The sequence below is a fragment of the Antedon mediterranea genome, chromosome 2 (genome assembly GCF_964355755.1).
Source record: "Antedon mediterranea chromosome 2, ecAntMedi1.1, whole genome shotgun sequence".
NCBI lineage: Eukaryota > Metazoa > Echinodermata > Crinoidea > Comatulida > Antedonidae > Antedon > Antedon mediterranea.
The window spans coordinates 35,343,093-35,364,722 of NC_092671.1; the positions used below are offsets into that span (position 1 = coordinate 35,343,093).

The following is a 21,630-nucleotide window of genomic DNA, read 5'->3' on the forward strand; positions in this document are numbered from 1 at the left end:
CCCTGATTGCAAAATGGTGTGTGTTTCCAGTACCTGGAGAAAATGTATACATACTGTCTATACGTTCACACCTGTAGTTAACTAGGGTGATATTTTTACAGCTCTACAATTGATTTATCTTTGTTGTAAACTGTGTATCATCATATAGTGCACGTACGCGAGTTTTTGGCTCTTAAACATTAATGACTGAATTATGCTCGCAACACCCTAGTGACGTAACGGCTATGAGCGCTCAATGGCTAAACCCAGGCCCCGGAGCTTATGGGGGCCACTGAGCAGTGCCCAGAGGAGAAGGCATTACAATACCATAATTATGTCGAAAAGGCTAAAAACGCTAGAGGCCTCCAGCGTTGGAGGGCCACTTATTCCTAAACCAGGGGCCTACTTCATTTATTTGTGTTTATCTTATTTATTTTCTTAGACTAACTGTAGCCTATAAATAATACAACTGTACGCATACACTTAACTTATTGAAGATGGCACGAGGAATCGGCGGACGTGGCATATTTGCCAGGTTTAGCAGGGCTAATTATGAAGTACGTACGGGATTATGTTGTGAATATAAATAATACTAGAATGTGTAAAATGATTCGTTTTTAATGTAATGCAATAAGAAAAGTTACGTGTTTTGTTTACATGTTGTTTTGAGTACTATTGTCCATGGACAAACGAAAGAGCAGTTGGGTATGAATAAGACTGAGATCAAACGTTCCAAGTCTCTTGCCGACATGACATAGTGCGCGGACCGCCCAACACAATGTTATAAAAATCAGTAAAATACGAACAAAATGTAGACGATCGACGATGTTGACCGATGACGATTACGATGACGAAATGATGCCTAAGGATTATTAACTTACACATTGTAACGATGATACTTTTGATATTGATGATGTTGAAGACGGAGATGATTCCAATGACTAAAGCTCTCTCTACAATATCAAACTAGTTTGAAAAAAAAGGTGTGATGTGCCCAAATATGGTAGTGATATACACATGCACTGTGAAAATAGTGGTTAGATCTCAAACATATATATTTTTCCACACATTTAGCTTTTAAACACGTAGTTACGTGTTTAGCTACATGTTGTTTTCCTACACTCGTTTAGCAGTCAACATGTCACTATTATGTTCAGTCAACATGTTTAGGTACGTGTTTAGCGTTGCGTGCATACGATTTTACTGTGGCGGAAAAAAGCTCCACACATGACATTATTAAACACGTTTAAAACCTAAACGTGTCTTTATATTGCTCCATATGTTTAACAATCAACACGCCACCGATGTGTTGAATTGGATACTGAATGTTTAGAATGTATTTAGAACCTATACATGTTTATAAGATCTAAACACTATTTTTACAGTATGGTAGTGATATGACATCATCATGTCCATATATGGGCACATCACATTTGTTCGTCAAACTAGTTTGATGGTGTAGACAGAGCTTACGATGGTGAAAACGCCAAAGATTATATTATATCCGGTATTGGCGATCGACAATGAGTGGTAATAATAATAACAGTTCAATATTACTTATAGTTAATGCCGCTTGGTGTTATACTTGGATTTGCGTGCTCCATGGCAACAGCATTCGTCGGCTATGCTGCACTACAGAAGAAAGATGTGTCGTATGTATAAAACATTTTGTTATTTGTTATTTCTGCTCTTGTGGATGGAGATGGGTGGGTATACGGATTGAGGGTAAATTTCACTCTTTCCCGGTAAAAGCATGGAGGAAATTCCTCTAGGGTAAAAGCAACTCCATTCACAATAATTATTATTTATCAACTATAAATCCATTGATTACATCCTACTTAGTTTAAATACTCAAGTTCAGTAATACCGTAAGGCAATCCAACAGGATGATGAGCTCCGGATATCAAAGGGTTTTATCTGTGGCTGCGGCATGATCAGTTTTACGCCCCTTAAAGCTTGGTTCCCAATAGAACTTAACGTAAAAGCGTGGTTCCCACTAGCGACGCAACGCAAGGACGTAACGCAACGCAAGTGAATTGACCAATCACAAGCGATGGCTTATTTGCTTGTGATTGCTAACTGTCTATAACTTCGCTTGTAATTGGTTAAAACGCTTGCGTTGCGTTTACGTCCTTGCGTTACGTTCTAGTGGGAACCAAGCTTTACAGAGACACAGTAGGCCTACGTTACTGTTGGTATTTGTCGCAGCAGCCAAACATGAGTTCAAAAGACCTTAAGAGTTCCTCTCTTGGGAAGGCGAGCTCAGTGTCCTGTTGTTAGATTGCATTGGTAATATCAAGCAATATAAAAGTAAATCGTTGTATTACTTGCATATAAATGGAGATTCTATAATATATGAATTTCTCCACGTTTAACGTCTCCATTTTGATACTACAGATTTATAAAATGGAAGAACCCACATCCGTGGATAAAAGTGAATCCAGAGGAAACACAAAAGGTAAGACATTAAATGTCAATTTACACAGACGAGCGGTAATGGTAATACAAATATAGAGCATATGTCATTGAATGACCATTTACACACAACACGGAATCAAGTGGACGGACGGATACGGATTCTACGTGGGACAAGCTACACGATTTTCGCTACCGTTGCCGCTCGTAAATTGACATAAAGCTCTGTCTACACAATCAAACAAGTTTGACAAAAAAGTGTGATGTTCAAATATGATAGTGATACGCCCAAATATTAGTGATATGACATCATCATTTCCATATATGGGCACATCACATTTTTGTCACATAAAGTTTGATAGTGTAGACAAGGCTAACGTTTATTTATTACAAATCATTAAATAATCTTCGTCCACATAAAAATTTAAAATAAATCTTTAAAATTAGAATGGCGGTCACTTTAATTATTGTAGGGCTATACATTAAAATTAAAAATAATGACGCTTCAGTGTGGTATAATTTTAGACTGCTTTTGTGCTTTCCTGGAGGATATTACTCCATGAGGAAAGTGACTATATGATCGTGTTTAATTTGTTGATTTGTAATTATATTTTGTAAAAAAAAATCTTTTTCCTGAATAAATAATAACACGTATCCATATTTATTATTTTTTATAGCCTACTTATTTCTATATCATCGATTTATGTATTGTGCAACTGACAAAATGTATAAATAAAAAATTGCAATAAATTATAGTATTATGGTTGTCATACGTTAGATTAAACTTTCATATAAAATTAAAAATAGGTTTGACGTAACAATCTCGAACGCAGTAGTAAAGATCAATTTGTGCCGGCCGGTAAAATGTATAAAACCTGGTCACGCGTGATTCTCCTCTCTGATTAAACTAGAGATTCGTCATTTCTATAAAGAACTTCTTTTAATTAAAATGTTTTCTGTTGGAAATTTATCATTTCAGCTATTTAAAGGAGGACAGAAGTACGAGATGAATGCCGCTGTAGAACAACTAAAACGAGAAATCGGCAGTAGAAGATAAAGACGTGACGACAATCGGGCCATTTTGTTTCGCGTTTTACTCGATCTTCTTGCTAAAAGCCAATTAGAAAAAATAGCTTTTTAATGCGTTTTTGCTGTTTTCCTTAGGCCACCTCAGACAGCATCGTACGACAATGCCCGCCCAACGAGTCGTCTCGTCGGGAGAAAATTAAACATGTTTAAAGTTCTCCGACGACGTAAAACCATGGAGCTTTAAAATTAATTGTATAGCTGCATGGTAAAGGTATATCTCAAGATATTGGTATATCTCGTCGGGATTTAACTCCGACAGCTCCGACGAGTCAACACGTTTCGTCGGGCCTCGTCGTATGATGCTGTCTTAGTTTTATTCTCAGGTTGGCTCTGTATATAGACATTCCTCATACTTGAATTTTAAGATACCAACATTTGCTGTTTTGTTTGTAGAAATGATAAAATATATTATGATAAATTAAATATTGTATGATAGAAATTGTATGTATATAGAAATAGTCAATTATTATAGAGATAAGTCAATTATTATAGAGATATGTCAATATATATTTTGTGGTTAAAATAAATACGCTAAAATAACGAGGCAATATTGTGCGGTTTGAAATAAATGAATTAAAATGTTAAGCACAGTTTTGTCATACTTGAGGATTATTAATGAAGCTTATAAGGGTTAAGCGACTTGAGCACTTTGTGGATATGTGTGCTTTACATCTTATTACCTTATCTTAAAGATGTATTTCCCCACAAAAACATGAAAAATGAAGAATAATTAAATTAGACTTTGTTTAGGTTATGTTATAGTTTTAATCAAGTTAATCAAAAAATCATACCAAAAAAACGTTTTCTTATATAGAATGAAAAAATAAATGGGTCAAATTTAACCAAAAACATTGGCTGCCAGCCAATTTGACTATTTTTTACTTTAAATTACAGTTTTTTCAGGTAAATAATTCTTTTTTAATTATTATAACTATTATGTGATATTAAAATATATTTTTAAAAAAAAATTTTTTTTCAGGGGACAATACATCTTTAAGTGAGTACATCTCAATTCTTTACCTGACCATATTTGGAAACGCACGATAGATTTAAATACATACTCTCCGCGTTCGTCACACCAACAATCACACTCAAATATTATCAGATGTCACAATAACAAAACAAATGATTGTTAAACCAAATTATAACGGACACTAAACACAAACCCATTTTTTTCTTTGTAATAATTTATTCAGGAACATTTTAATCAACTTAGCTGATTGAGGTGAATAAAAACGAAATAAAATCTTTTTAAAGAGATAAATAAATAAACTTGATAGAACTTTTAGTTCAGAGATATTTAAATATTAAATATCATTTTGTGCAAAAGTAAATCATCACATTCTCATAATTAACACCATTAAATGATGAAGAAGTATTTAATAAATTTCAGAATATTATAAATGTAATGTCCAATACGGTACATAATTACAGAGGTCAATGCCGTGTTCTGCATTGCAGAAATGTCCAGCACACGTCAAAATGAGGCAGTGGGAGGGGCAAGAGGCAGGGGAGGGGACAGGGAAGAGCTTAGGAAGGATGTCAAATTAAATATTGCAATTGCATGCCATAGTACTAGTTTAAAATATACGACAAAGATTAGTTCTACAAACTAATCATACATATTAATTGACCACTATCTATTCATGTGTAACGAAGCGAAATGACAGCTATCATATTTTAGTAGCTTACCATTTCTGTGGAAAAGACCAAATAATACATTTATCATTCTCAAACATTACTGAATGGTTGAAATTGCTAGAGATTTCTGTGGTGATCACACTGTGTGGTTCTGTTATGTTAAAGATAGTTATTGTAATGTCTCTTCAATCTAATTCAGTCCGATATCTAAGTTTCAGTGGGAGTGATTTGTAACAATGACCACATTGTGTGTTTTTGCTGTTTGAGGGGAGTTATTGTAATGTCTATTCAATCTTGATTCAGTTCACTCTCAAGAGTTTCAGTGGGAGTGATTTGTAACAATGACCACATTGTGTGTTTTTGTTATGTTGAGAGGAGTTATTGTGTAATGTCTATTCAATCTTGATTCAGTTCACTCTCAAGAGTTTCAGTGGGAGTGATTTGTAACAATGACCACATTGTGTGTTTTTGCTGTTTGAGGGGAGTTATTGTAATGTCTATTCAATCTTGATTCAGTTCACTCTCAAGAGTTTCAGTGGGAGTGATTTGTAACAATGACCACATTGTGTGTTTTTGTTATGTTGAGAGGAGTTATTGTGTAATGTCTATTCAATCTTGATTCAGTTCACTCTCAAGAGTTTCAGTGGGAGTGATTTGTAACAATGACCACATTGTGTGTTTTTGCTGTTTGAGGGGAGTTATTGTAATGTCTTTTCATCCGATCTCCAAGTTTCAGTCCGATTTCCAAGTTTCAGTCTGATCTCTATGTTTCAGTGGGAGTGATCTGTAAAAACATCACTGTGTTTCTATGATGTTGAAATGAGTTGGTCTCGAGTTTTTCTATGAGAGTGAGTTGTATAATCATAAATAAATGTCCCCTCTATGGCAGTGGGTTAGCTGGCAAGATCTTTCCGGAGCATTCACCAAACCCTACTTTAAAACCGTCTCCTTGACAATACCCTATAGACAAAAAACAAACGTATACCAGCACTCAATTAGGGTAAAACACTTTTCATAGCACAGACAAGACAAGTTGACAACTTACTTCCCCAACTGGCATCAGCAGTGGCGTAACGCAGAGGCCCGATGCTCTTGCTTTAAGGAACCCTAAGTGGCCCTCCAATGCTAGAGGACTCTGCGGTTTTAGCATTTTTTGACATATTTTAATGCCTTTTCCCCTCTGGGCACTGCTCAGGGACCCCCATAAGCACCGGGGCCCTTGGGTTTAGCCAGTGAGCGCTCATAGCCGTTGCGCCACTGGGCATCAGATACAAATTTGTTACAGTAAAATAACTGAAGCCTGTTGCTAGTTTTAGTTTCCCTGTATTGTTTGAGTGTTGAAATTATGTTGTAAGGTTGTAAGAAAAATGACAATTTTAACCTGATAAAATGACTTCATCGTTATCCTTAAGGAATTTCCTTGTTACTCCATTTCCAAGATCCACTTCTCGTGTTCCTTTCCAAGACAGCTCCAGCATGCATCCAAGGGAAGTTGGATCCTACAGAAGTTGACATTTGAAAATAATGAAGATTGTCACTATAGAAAGTATTAACTATTTGTTCTTGCAACTTGAACAGCAGACAAAGTTTGTCAAGTATTTAAAAGTAAATCATCTGATCCCAGTTAACTCTGTATTTTGCTTCCTAATGGAAACTATACCACTTTTTTTGTAATACTGTATATTGACCAAAAGTTAGTCTAAAGGTCCATTTACACTAGAATGATAAATAGATAAGCAGGTATTATTTTACATAAAACAAAGGAAATTAGAAAGGTTTTCTTTCTAGAAGTCTAGGATAATTAATTATGCTGTCCTTGATAAAAATAATGTTTTCAAAATCCAATCAAATGACGTCATGATCAATAAAACAATAAAATCATATTGTAACAATAATATTCTTACTAATCACGACGTCATTTGATTAGACGTTTGAAAATATTGTTTTCATCAAAGGAAGCATAGATGGTTATAATATGTTTCTGGGATGAAAACTTTTTAAGATTTTATTTATTTTATGCAGGAAAAATGCATGCTTATCTATTTATAATTGATCGTTATCGCCATAGTGTAAATGGGCCATAAATCTTTGCTCTTACGGGTCCACTGATTGTTCCTGAGCCTAGTAGGTCACCAGGTTGAATGTTGCAGCCTGTGACGGAGTGATGGGCCAACTGCTGCTTCATAGTCCAGTACAGGTACTATCAAATGATGATATAGAAATGTTACAAAACAATAATATGAAAGGATATAATATAAATGTAATATAAGTGTTTTATGTTGACAAACATATGTAATGTTACAAACAAATCAGTCTTACGAGAGTCTTCTGGGATAAGGACTATAATCCATAGGTTCAGTGTACACATCTAGCTCATAGTACACCTAGTACATCTTTTGAGATGAGTAGGGGGTTACTCCGGTGTACTAGTACATCACGGCCACTGATCATAACTGGGCACTCTGGGAGACCAGTCTTTGACTGAAGAGGTCGCCAAGAATAAATAAATAATAATAAAAAAAAGATCTAGTTTCTGGGGCTGCAGTCAATTATTGAATAAATGATTACCTTAGCATTTGAATTTGAGACCACCTTGCCTTCGCTCATGCCATCACCTGAAAAACAAAATGTAGATATACTATTAGACAAGGGTTATTTATATAAAGATTAACTTGAGATGCCCCAAAACAGACATAGAACACCACATAAATTATAATTCTATCTGGCTAGATTCTTAGATTTACAGCCACATTGTTGTGGTATGGATAGAATAGAAAAAAGAATTACCTTTGAGTTTAACTGAAAGATTTATATCAAAATTGTAGTCATCTTCATGGTATAGATATGGAAGAGGTTTAGGATCCTGAAAAACAACATAAAAACGGTATAACAAGCACTGTAGTTTATAAACTAGAGTGTAATCTGTAAATCTAGACCTATAAGATCTGTCTACACTATAAAATTAGTTTTACAAAAAAGTGTGATGTACCCAATTATGGTAAGTGCTATTCCTAAATATGGTAGTGATATGACATCATCAGGGACACACAAACATTGCTTTAGATGTCCAAGATCAAGGTAAATCAAGATTAAATTAGCAAGAAGTCTTGAGGCCCCAAAATATGTTGTGAAAATGTGACCAGGGTAACTATGTCCATATTTGGGCACATCAAATTTGTTTGTCACATAAAGTTTGATAGTGTGGACAGAGCAAAAGTAGCAGATGATGGTGTTCTACTTAAGCTCTGTCTACAAATCAAACTTGTTTGACTAAAAAAGTGTGATGTGTCCAAATATCGTAGTGATATGGCCAAATATGGTAGTGATATGACATCATTAAATATGGCCACACCACATTCTCACATATCACTACCATATTTAAGCACTTACCTGTGTTTCATTAGCAACCGTGTATGGGGCAAGTGCTTCCATTGTTACGATCCATGGCGAGATGCTTGTGCCAAAGTTCTTTGCTAAGAAAGGTCCAAGGGGTACATACTCCCACTTCTGAATATCTCGGGCTGTAAAAAAATATCATGACAAACTACATTACAATTAATTAGTTGGGCAACACACTTACGCACATGCAAGTCATACACCATGTACATTTGTCTAGTGCAACTATGGTAGTTACCCAGATTCATATCATCTACTGAAGCTACAGTAGTCAACTTGCACTTTTTTTGGCCTGTAGTTTGGGTTATAGATCTTACACCTGCCCTTACAGATCAGTCAATCAAATAAAAGAATATTAATCCATTACTAAACACGCCATTTGAGCACTTATTATCTTACTCCTAGCCTTACAGATCAGTCAATCAAATAAAAGAATATTAATCCATTACTAAACACGCCATTTGAGCACTTATGATCTTACTCCTGCCCTTACAGATCAGTCAATCAAATAAAAGAATATTAATCCATTACTAAACACTCCATTTGAGCACTTATGATCTTACTCCTGCCCTTACAGATCAGTCAATCAAATAAAAGAATATTAATCTGTTACTAAAAACGCCATTTGAGCACTTATTATCTTACTCCTGCCCTTACAGATCAGTCAATCAAATAAAAGAATATTAATCTGTTACTAAAAACGCCATTTGAGCACTTATGATCTTACTCCTGCCCTTACAGATCAGTCAATCAAATAAAAGAATATTAATCTGTTACTAAAAACGCCATTTGAGCACTTATGATCTTACTCCTGCCCTTACAGATCAGTCAATCAAATAAAAGAATATTAATCCATTACTAAACACCCCATTTGAGCACTTATAATTTTACTCCTAGGCTTACAGATCAGTCAATTGGATAAAAGAATATTAAACTGTTACTCAACACTCCATTTGAGCACTTACCGCTCCAATCATTCATGACAACACAACCAAATATATGATCCTGTGCTTTATCAATGGCGATTGGCTCTCCTAACTTGTTTCCTGGTCCAGTGAAAAATGCCTACAAAAAAGGTATAGAAACCAAATGGACCAATGACAAATAAATACATCATGAAAACAACATCAACACTGCAGCACTTGGATACTACCTCTGCAATAAAGCTCTGTCTACACTCTCAAACTAGTTTGACAAAAAAAGTGTGATGTGCCCAAATATGGTAGTGATATGCTCAAATAAGTTACTGAAATGACATCATTGTGTCCATAGGCACATCACATTTTGTTGTCACATAAAGCTTGATAATGTAGACAGAGCTTAAGCAATATTCTGTGCAACTTAAACAATTATATCACTGTACCATTTCTAGCTCAAAATCCATCAACTTGCAGGCTCCCAAAACAGGAGGTTCTATTGGAAAAGGAATATAAAAACATATAATAAATGTTTGTTTGCATATTTTACAGGACAAGCAAGAACTATTACAGGAAGAGAACAAGAACATGCTTTCAAACTCTTGTTAGCAGTGCTGTTTTAGTCCTGTCATAGTCCGGTATTTGGCTTAGTACCCTTTTTAACCAAGCTCATCACTACTAACTTTACTGAAATATTGTTATTGACATTTTACTAAGCTAGCTAAAATCAATTTACTTACTGTCCTCTGGTTTCTGCTGTCCACAAGGCCTCTTTAATGGAGTGCCAGAAATGACAACAGATGATGCACGGCCATGGTAACCAACTGGAAGATGTCGCCTAATAAACAAATTTATACTTTGATTAAGCTCTGTCTACACTATCAAAAATATAAATATGGACATGACGATGTCATATCACTGCCATATTTGGGCATATCACTGCCATATTTGAGCATATCACTACCATATTTGGGCGTATCACTACCATATTTGGGCGTATCACTACCATATTTGGGCGTATCACTACCATATTTGGGCATATCACTACCATATTTGGGCATATCACCTAGTACCACTTGATTCAATATTAAATGTTTATTGTTATTATATCATCTTAACCAGTTGAGACAGAAAGATGGTCTTACATCGAAGGTTTAGATTTTCTATTTGACTTTTTTTATTTGACTATTTAGTTTTGATATTTGTTATGGACCTTCTTGTGGTCATTAAGCTATGTTTGTCTGCTAGATACAGTTCAATCTTTTTTCTTTCTATATACAACAATGTCTACATTGTTTCTATCAAAACTAGTGCAGTGTTAGATATTAACAAAATGCCGATTGTATCCTAGATTCTCCATGGACACTTCATATTGCCACAAATATGTTATATCTTACCAGTTAGGTTGGAGGGCGTTGTCCTTCCCTCTGAACATCGTCCCAACATTTGTAGCATGATATCGAGACGAATAGAAGTCGGTGTAGTCTCCAATTCTAGCTGGTAAATGCATTGTTGCTTTGTCCTGGTCGACAAAAGCTCTAAAAAAAAAGATTATTATTTTTACTACATCACTAAAAACATCTTTTAACCACCTCTGGTGATAAGATCCTTTTAAAAAATATGGACCCTCTGGAATGACCTACCAAGTAATATTTGTCAATCATCAATCATCTATTCTGTAAAAAAAAAATAAATTACATCCCTGAATCTAATTTCCTGAATAGCCTGGTAGTTGATTTGTGGAGGACCATGAATTATTTTTTGGGGTATTTAATTTATTATCTATATTTGGTACAACTTAACCGGGTTATACGAACTAAGCCTGTATCGGCCCACAGATTTATTTGTACTGTCTCGGAAGATATAAGTAAGATAAATAAAATACAAGCAATGAATGTAGTTTACTTACTGGGATCTTAGTGTGCTGTTGTCTCGCAGGGTTGGTTCATCAGCTGACAGCAGTTTGGTTAGCGTCACTCTTGCTTCTTGCCAGGCTGGCTTTCCCAATGCCATGAATGAATTCAATGTGGTCTATCAACACAAAATGAAACATCTTTAAAATGTATTAATTTACTCATCAGATCAAGACATAACTTTGCGCTGATTACTACTAGCTGCATTATTATTGTTTCCGTACCTGTTTGATCCAAAAAATGACCGGGGTAATAATGTGGAGCGCATTGAGAGCTTGCTAATATATGCTATATAAAAATGAACTATTATTAATATTATTAATATTATTATTACTATGTTACGATTATTTTAATTTGAATATTCTGCATTGCACAAGGTTTTAATGATTTAGGAACATTTAATGTACTAATACACATTTGAATATGAAATCTTAAAAAAAAACCAGTAAATTCCACATGAACACTTACCTCCGAGAAAACATGGTTGCACTCTGACATAATTGGTCCATTGAAAAGATCCTTGACGACACTCAGGTCAAGAATCTTGTTGCCGATAGCAACTCCAATACGATGTTGAGCCTAAGATAAGATACCAGAATTGGGAATAAGTAGAGTTAAGAATAGTAAGATGTAAATGAATGTAACAAGGTGAAGAACCTATACCACTTGTGACGTCACACACTGCACACCTTACCTCTTGATAATAGATAGAGGGTGCTGTTGACCTAATAAAACACCACCCTTCATTTGTTTAACTTCCGATGTTGGCATGTATATATGTATATGCCTAATAACGTACGGTGATCGTTCCTTTAGTGTCTGCGCTCCATCTATATGTGAAACACTCTTCCGATTCACATCACGAAATCAAAATCTACAAACTTGTTTAAAAGGCATCTGAAATCATATTTATTCCAACAAATTTACGAGTGCTAGCGGTTCTGGCGTTGCGCCTTACAACTTATCTTTTTTGGAAAGAATTTGGAGCGTTATAAATACGAATTGAATGTATGACCGCCATTACATGAATGTATGGTCGCCATGTGTTAGTTGGTTCTAGTAGTAGGCCTAGTGTCGATTGATATTACTTTCGTTTATTTATTAAAAGTGTTCATATCTTTGTGAAGTTGAATAGTTTTTATTACCGTGGTGGCAGCGCATTACCCACTACCGCGAAATCGCTTCAATAAACAGAAGACAGAGACTTTTCATACCTTTACAAATCACTGAACATTTTTTCTAGGCTACCGGACTCGATCCTGAAGTCTAGCTCGCATAGATAAATCGAACGCCCTCTCAGCCGACACGCGAGTAAAGCCTAGCCTTGTTACGTTACCGTCAGCGTCTACCGCTCACAACATGGCTACTGCGAGAGCCTCAAAACAATGGCAACTTACCAAAAATGAAACAGTTAACTCCTTTGAAAACTGGCGACAGAATTTATTATATATTTTTTCTCTTGATGCCAATCTTTCACCATTCCTTGCGGACGCATTCACTTGGAAAAAGAAAACTGCAGGAAACCCCACAAGGGGAATACTTGACGATAAGGACACTGTCTCAGCCACATCGAGAAAAACATAGCACCAAAAAAATGCTCAACTTGAATATATGTTAAGCCAAATCGCCAACTTTTGCCCAGTTTTATCCAGGAATTCTATTATAAAGCAATCGACATCTCTCTCTGATATTTGGCAAACAATTCGCCAGCATTTTGGTTTCCAGTCTTTAGGAGCGCACAACTTGGATCTCCCAACAAACATCACAACGCTACCAGCTAAAAAACCTCAGGCCGACTCCAAAGCATGTCTCGCAGCTATTTTCAACAAAGCACACTGGCCACAGTATAACAATTTTTCCAAACAAATGGCTCCTAACCAAGCTTTTAGTAAATCTTGCATTTTGTGCCAATCTTCTCAACGACCACACACTTCACACTCAGTAAGTCAGTGCAGATTTCTTCCAGCAGCTGATAGAAATAGTCTCGGCAATTCACATTTCCAGAGAAAAATTTCATTTAAAAATTTTGTTATTATTGCTATTATAACAAAACTGATTTTTGAGTCAAGAAACATAGTTTTCTATTGTATTTTTTGCTAAGCAATTTTAGAAATGTATATAGCAATAAGGTTGTTTTGTATAGCTTTTTGCTATGCTACACTGGCGAAAATATTCACTGCATTTCATACTCGCAGAGAACGACTATACTACACTCCCTGACGAAGAACTCTGTATCATAGAGTGACCTCACTCAAGGTCCACAACATGATCTGCCCACCGGCCTTATCGACAAACCAGCTTCAGCCGAGTCAATGTTATTCAAGCACCATCTCTACACTATTCCTATCATCATTTCCATGTGAAGGCGACACTTGACATTGATGCCACTACCAATTTCATTCAAGCATCACTTGATTGCCCAATTCTGTTTACCATTGGACTTTTATTTCTGTATTCCTGTTACCTGTCCACATTCTTTTATTTTGCTTTCATTGTGTTTTTTATTTTTTAACTTTTTGAAAGAAAGGTGGAAGGAAGAGGCGGTTGCGCCATCACACTCGCACGTCCTATCGATCGACATTGTGGTCGCCATGTGTTAGTTGGTTCTAGTAGTAGGCCTAGTGTCGATTTATTTTATTAAAAGTTTATTTATTAAAAGTGTTCATATATTTGTGAAGTTGATTAGTCTTTATTGCCGGACTATCTAATATTTAATTTTTTATTATAATTTATGCCCTACTTTTCCAGGTTCTCTGTACTACAAGTATACTAAATATTCAATCAATCTTGTTTGAACATAAGGACTGAACGCCTGTAGTTCATTAGCAATTTCATTGGACAATTAAACTGCCAGCATATTTCTTTTGTTTTCACAGTGAAACTATAATTTGGACGAAGATCCGATGATGGTAGAGAATGCAACATAGTTACTGTAATATAATACCAGCAAAAATTGTTGTAGATGTATCATATGTACGAATAGGTATAAATCAATGAAACATGCTGGGGCACATTGCTTATTGGGAAGGGTAGTCAGGCCATGGAGGAATCTTATTTTTACCTCCATGGTCAGACAGGATGATGGTATTGGTACAGTCAACCACTTCTGATCAAATCAGAGTCAAACATAATTTGCATATACCAAATAGTTAAAAACAATAGGATATTTTTCCAAACTACAGGACAGCAGTTTAATTTTACGTTATGTCTATAAAGATACGGTACCGTATCCATACTTTTAAAAACTAAAGGTACGGTAATTATAGAGGGCGCTATGTAATGTGGATGTTAATCAAATAGGTTATTGCATGGGTTTTCTGCAAGCCAGCTGTGTAGCCTAGTGGGCATGTGATGAGGCTTTGGCTTAAGGGGTTGGGGGTTCGATACTCTTCCTGACGTCTTTTTATTTTTTTTTTTAGTTTTTAATTTAAGAGAGATTATTTAGAGGATTAGGTTTTTAATATTTAGGAAGGAGTTTAATATTTAGGAAGGAGTTTTATATTTAGGAACGAGTTTTATATTTAGGAACGAGTTTTATATTTAGGTACGAGTTTTAGGAATGCAATTTTACCGTACTTTTAGCAAACGGAAGCGCCCTCTATAATTACCGTATCTTTAGTTTTTAAAAGCATTGATACGGTACCGTATCTTTAGCAACGGAGTTAATTTTATATTCTAATTAAAATATTACCGATTCTTATAATATCAGGGAACATTTTCGCCAGTGTAGCATAGCAAAAAGCTATACAAAACAATCTTATTGCTAAATTGTGTAGCAAAAAATACAATACAAAACTATGTTTCTCGACTTAATTAAAAATCAGTTTGATTAGCAATATTGGTAAACAAAATTGTTAAATGAAATTTTTCCCTGAATATGGTAGTAGGCCTATGACTTAAATTATAATTTGTTGGTATAGGCCTAGGCTAGGCCTACACTGAATGAATGAAATTGATATATTTATATTCCTAATTCTTTTTGTTCATAAAAACCAAATAAAAACAGGCACACCGGCACACCTCCAATATCGACCAATCAACGTGCTCCAAACGCCGCCTCCCACACCGTTTTAAACCGTACACACTCTCTCTTATTATAGTACTAGTAGTAGTAATGGTGTAGGCCCATCAGCAGGCCTAGCTATTACTGGCCTACACATCCAGACAAAGCATGATGATACTTACATTTTCTGCAGTAGAAAATACGCCGTATGGAAGATTTTGAATCGGGAAGTGGCAATCCTTGTCGTATACAATATATGACATATTTGGATGTCGATAAACTAAATTATTATTTTAAAATGATAGCAAATGGGTAGGCTAGAAATCTCTCAAACCCAGCTAAAAACCAACAAGATTCAAGAAACACGTTTTGTTGGAAAGAGCTGCTGCATGCTGAGGGAGTCTTTTTTTTTTTATTCCAGCGCCCTCTAGAGTTCATAAAGGATTTTGTTATTTTTCATTACCACCAAAAAGGAAAATTAATATACCAAGTGATCAAATGAAAAAAAACCCATTATGTTTTTAATCGTTTGTACTTATTTATTTGTTCTACAGTTCTATTAAAATTATATACAATCATATAATTCTTATCCCTACTATTCAAAAAGATTTTTATAAAATGGAATAAAATAATAGGACTGTATTCCATGCACCAATGGTACAAATTGTTATTTCTATACAATCATTGTAAATATAGTATTATTAAACTGTATTAAAAAAAAAATAGAAAATAACAAATCAAAAAGAAAAAAAATCAATTTGATATTTTAGAACCCTCACTCTGCTGGAAACATTTCCACCCAACCCCACATATTTCCTTAACCACACCCATGTAAAATTTAAATATAAATTATATATTTTATTAATAATTATTATGAAAGCACATGTAATTTGTAAAAATACACAATTCATAATTACTTTTTTACTCATTATCCTAAATATATCACTTATTGATCAATCAATCAATCAGTATGACATCATTATTAACTAACAACCTCAACATTTACAGTGAAATATCAGTAATGATAGAGATATAATAAATCATTATCAAATTAATACCAAAAAAATCACAGAAAGTAGTTATGCCTACTGTATAACCTTCAGAATTGTAGTTAAGTAATAAAAAAAAACAGAATTGAGTGTGTTAAAATTATGATTGTAAATCAAATAAAATAGGCATGTATACAAATCTAAAATGTTTTTTTTTAAATAAAATTAAAAGTGAAGAGTTCTAAACACCCACACATACAAGTTTTAAAAATAACAAACTAAAATTGCATAAAGTAAATTCAATACATCCAAAAACACAAGAAACAACTCTCTCTTTAAGCAAGAAATTGGAGGATACTTATATATCCGTATTTATTCGAATAAACGCACCGCCCTGAAAAATGCCTCCCTCGAATATATGCCACCCCCGCCCCATAGAACAAAATTTTGAATAAACGCCCCCCCCCCCACCCCCACCTCGAATAAACTCCTATTTATTTATGTCCTCAAATAAACGCCCTGCCATATGCATTATATACACAATATTATATACACATTTCTATTTGTAGTAGAATTCATTGATTGACATGATCTACAATTTACCAAGCATTTTCATACAATTTTTACTGTATTTTATCACTTCTCGATATTAATTGTGTTGTATTTTTTCATATCTAGGGGTATTTATTAGATAATACATGTTACCATTACACCAAAAAAACACCTCCCTGAATAAACGCTCCTCTAAAAACTCTCCTGAACAATAAACGCCTCGGGGTGTTTAATCGAATAAATACGGTTTATACTGCTCTAAATATAAATGGGTCAGCCTGTACCCACGTTTTACAATCATCAATATGGCAAATAGTACATCAAGAATGTGTGAAATAATATAGAGAACATTTCTCCTTCGCTACATGCTATCATATGCCTAAGCCCAATACCATACTAAAGCTCTGTCTACACTACCAAACTAGTTGACAAAAAAGTGGTAGTGATATGCTTAAATATTGTGATCATCATGTCTATATGGGCACATCATATTTTTTTGCCACATAAAGTTTGATAGTGTAGACATAGCTTTACATTGTCAATTCCATATTAAGTTTTCCTTTTCCCTAATATATTATAATAAAGTGTACAAATAAATTGCATCATCCCAAGAAGTATACACAAGGATGGTAAAATATTTTAAATAGCTTTTTAGCAACAAATATTTAATAAATTAACTTATTTTACAAGTTTTCCAAGACATCTACACAACTTGCTCAAAAGCATAGCCAGAGACCCTATTTGTTTGCAATTTTTTGTTATACCAATTTTTTAACTGTGGAGAAATGCATAGCATAGAGTTACACAATTACTTTTTATTTATTTCAATTATTCAAGTTAAGCTTGGTTCTCAATTGGGAAGATACAACGACATAACGCAAGTACGTAACGCTACATTAAGTGACCAATCACAAGTCGCTTGTCATTGGTCAACTCGCTTGCTTTGGGTCTACATCCTTGCGTTGCGTACTAGTGGGAACCAAGCTTAAGAACTCTAATCTCCACTAATGATATTATACTGTACTGTATATGTAAACAAAAATCATTGGACTAAACCCTGAGCTGAGCATATGAAATCTGGCTATTGGTCTCCTGAGCTAATTGTAGTCTGCTGCCCCCACATAGTAAATAAAAAAATAATTTAAATAGACGTATTATTAACAATGGTATTGGTCTCCAACTACAAACTTTGTTTGCACACAGAGAAATTAAGTCTAAACTAATTTCTTCATGGTTTAAACTGACAATTTGTCAAAATACTGTGCGTTTTTTTAAAAATAAATAGTCACTCATGCAAATATGGTGTATAGTACAAAAATTAATTATCTTGTTTTTTTTTTCTATATTAGCAAAGGTAGAAAAATTGACAATTGGACGATAAAGCACCAACAATGGCTGGGGAAACAACTATGATATCATTGGAATGATAAAAGCAACCCTATAGCAGTATAGGTTTGAAAAGAATTTTATGCAATTATTTCAAGAGAAGACGATGACAATATAAAGGCTGGTGCACACTGAATAATCACATGTGAAGCGGCACGTATCAAGCGCCAAAGCAAAGCGAGTCACGTGCAGCTTTGAAAAAGTTAGACCATCGCGAACAAAGTGTTGCGATCTGAATATGTTCCCATTCATTGGAAGCTCAGGGTCACGCATCATTTTCGCCAGACAGTTCCGGTTCGATCTGGTGATAGAGAGAGAAGCTAATAGCTATAGGCTAGTAGGCCTAGAGAAGCTGGGCCTAGGTATTTACAAATGTATCTCCAATACACTTTTTTTTAAATACACGCATCCACTGAAAAGTTGAAAATCAAACGATGCCTACAAGTTTGATTTGATACACTGAAATCGTCCGTCGCTGCAAAATCACGGTCCGCCGATTTTATGTTTGCCGCTTCGCATGTGAATTGTTCAATGAGCACCAGCCTTAACATAGCTGTGGTGTGATAAAGTATATTGATAACAATGAATTTGACAATGATGATGATCATTGTTGGTGCTAATCACAATGATGATAGCAGGGTTATAAGTAGCACGGATTGTGGTGAATGGTATTATATTAAATCTTATTAAATACTGTCAATGTTAAGTATTAAAATACTGTACTTTTATTTTAAGCATTAAAATTCAATTTAAACTTGTCTTTCTTTTCAAGAGTCCTTCTTTCTGCCATTTTGTAATCTTTTTTTCCGGTAAACTTCATCTGTAAATGGTCTTTCATATGTCAGTGCTATCTGGTAAGACGTCCACACTAATACAGTGAATACAAACCCTATGGGACTTGCATGCCTGTTGAGTTCAAGAAATCAAATTAGATATTTATTTCAGAGCTCAATTTAGTGCTATTTACTACTACTACTATAGCCAATTCATCCACTTTTGTTCTATTTTATTTCAACTTATTTATAGGGTGACTCTAAATAGCATATCCTGACAATCAAGGGGCCCTCTTGATGAGTGACAGTGTGTATACTAGCACACTGTCACCCCCTACTCGTCTCGATGTACTAGGTTCTTTAAAGTGCACATGAGCCAGATGTGTACACTGCACCTACAATTTATAGTCCTTATCCGAGAAGACTCGTTCTACCACCATGGAGCGAATGAGGCTCAAACCCTTGCCGATGTTAATATGGCAAGTTATTATGGTTCCAGTGTCTTAACTGCTTGGCCACTCACCGCTATTTGGGCTAGAGTTCCACAATCATTATCTGGATCTAGACAATATATATGTACTTTTGAAATATAACGCACTGTACATGCTAGTATGTATTGACTATAAGTTTAATTAAATGACAGGGGCTGGTCAAGCACATCACAAGATGACAGTTTTATACTTTTGCTTTTCCGCTACTACCCTGTTATACTTATATGTTTGTTTTTTTGCTATGTAGAAAGATTGAAAATAAATAATAATAAATAAATAAATGGAAAAGGTACGATTCAAAGTAAGATAAATTCATCCTTAAATTTCATTGTTGTGGTTGGGCTTTTAACTATGAGTCTCAGGAGCTTATCCCTGCACCCACACAAGTTCTCTATTTTGGACGATACTACTTACCAAATGGCTAGTCCAAGCCAGTTTAACGTTGATCCCAAATACATCGGATCATGTGGAATGTTAAATGGAAATTTTGTAACTTTTTTATCCAAAAGAATTCCAAAATAATCACCTGTAAGAAAATAACCATTTATGTCATTTATGATCAATTTAATTTATATGAAAGATGTGTTAATTCCAAGCCATATTCTATAATGAAAGATGAATCATACACCCAGTTTTGTAAAAGTCTCGCCGGTTTCTGATTGACTGTACCTACCATAGAAACCATATATGTAGATAAAGGAACTCCTTGGTCTTGGGAGCCTATTTCCTGTTTAAGTCAATAATGTTGATCGATAACACGCATAAAGCTCTGTTTACACTATCAAACTAGTTTAACAAAAAAAGTGTGATGCGTCCAAATATGGTAGTGATATGACATCATCATGTCTATATATGGGCACATCACATTTTTGTTACATAAAGTTTGATAGTGTAGACAGAGCTTTAGACTGCCTTTTATAACAACTTTTGTATTATTCAAGCTCTGCTTATAAAAAATGTGATCAACTATCGGTACCTACCAAAGAATGTCCCTGTAAATCCTAAAGTCCAAAAGCTCCAAATGACTAAAGTCATTCCAACAGCTAAGAGCACCGAGGCAGCCGTCTTTGACATGGGCATGGCTTCCAAAGTCTCCCATTTAGGCTGTGATTGTAGAGTCGTTTCATACCTGTGATGATAAACAAATGACCATGAGCCTATTGTACATGGATGTTATCAAACAAGAGATAGGTCGGTTTTAGAATTTTCATTTTGAATGCCAGTGCCTGTCTACACTATCAAACTAGTTGATTTGATGTGGTCAAATATGGTAGTGATATGCTCAAATATGGTAGTGATATGACATCATCATGTCCATATATGGGTACATCACATTTTGTTTGTCACATCATGGAGGTATAACCTCCATGGTCACATGAAGTTTGATATTGTAGACAAGGCTTAAGCTGTGTTGTCTGTGACATATTTACATAGGCGTACACAAATATACTATTATATACAGTGTTCAGCAATGGGTCTTCTGATAATAAAGCAAATAGTGCAATAATTCAGCATTGACAATGTTTGTGCATCTTTTTTTAACACTGAGAACACATTGACAATGTAAAAACTTTAAAAACTTACTGGATATCTCTAAGACATACTAAAAGCAGGATAGGGAGTGCTAGTGCTACACAACCTTTGAAGGGACTACCAAACAGAGTGCTTAACTTCTTGGTATAAAACTCCCATCGTGCAATCTGAAAGACAATAAAGTCAATGTAAATTTGACATGAGGCTCATTGAAGGTGACAGACATAGTTGCATCATTAGAAAAGCCAGAGGTTGAAATCTTGTCAAACATTTTTTTAAATTTTTATTTTTTAAAATTTTATTTTATTCAACCAACAGCGATGAAACCGCCACTAACCGGTTGAATCTAAACATAATAAATGTAAAATGTATTCAAATAAACAGCACAAACATAAACAAAGATCACAGCATTAAAGAAATTTAACAATTTTACCCTTAAATACAATCATAAAATAAATCAATATCCAAACAAGTAACAAGTAACCTATTAAATGTGTTAGGTAACCGCTGAAAAATACCAAATTGAACTCGGTTTTTATACTGCACGGTACAT

General features: G+C 34.7%; 3 protein-coding genes across 3 annotated transcripts in view; 1 reads left to right on the forward strand and 2 right to left on the reverse strand.

Annotated features, from left to right (window-relative positions):
* The first annotated feature begins 462 nt into the window (after positions 1-462).
* Positions 463-3,961, forward strand: LOC140039862 (normal mucosa of esophagus-specific gene 1 protein-like). The gene is made up of 4 exons (XM_072085440.1): positions 463-536; positions 1,543-1,631; positions 2,377-2,437; positions 3,374-3,961. Exons 1-4 carry the CDS (start codon positions 477-479, stop codon positions 3,449-3,451), a joined length of 288 nt encoding a protein of 95 aa, XP_071941541.1. The 5' UTR covers positions 463-476; the 3' UTR covers positions 3,452-3,961.
* Positions 3,962-5,393: 1,432 nt separating this feature from the next.
* Positions 5,394-15,732, reverse strand: LOC140040883 (fumarylacetoacetase-like). The gene is made up of 13 exons (XM_072087141.1): positions 15,536-15,732; positions 11,819-11,929; positions 11,347-11,468; positions 10,835-10,975; positions 10,178-10,275; positions 9,884-9,933; positions 9,486-9,585; positions 8,515-8,645; positions 7,912-7,987; positions 7,693-7,739; positions 7,223-7,324; positions 6,506-6,623; positions 5,394-6,084 (listed from the first exon to the last, which is right to left on the reverse strand). The coding sequence occupies exons 1-13, from the start codon at positions 15,614-15,616 to the stop codon at positions 6,005-6,007; spliced, it is 1,257 nt and encodes a 418-aa protein (XP_071943242.1). The 5' UTR covers positions 15,617-15,732; the 3' UTR covers positions 5,394-6,004.
* A 1,102-nt stretch (positions 15,733-16,834) lies between these two features.
* Positions 16,835-21,630, reverse strand: part of LOC140040885 (phosphatidylethanolamine N-methyltransferase-like) — a 32,932-nt gene continuing 28,136 nt past the window's right edge. The window contains exons 4-7 of the mRNA XM_072087145.1: positions 21,129-21,244; positions 20,525-20,673; positions 19,959-20,070; positions 16,835-19,186 (exon numbers count right to left, since the gene is read on the reverse strand). Of these exons, the coding sequence (XP_071943246.1) occupies positions 19,048-19,186; positions 19,959-20,070; positions 20,525-20,673; positions 21,129-21,244 (516 nt within the window). The 3' untranslated portion in view covers positions 16,835-19,047. The remainder of the gene's footprint in view (positions 19,187-19,958; positions 20,071-20,524; positions 20,674-21,128; positions 21,245-21,630) is intronic.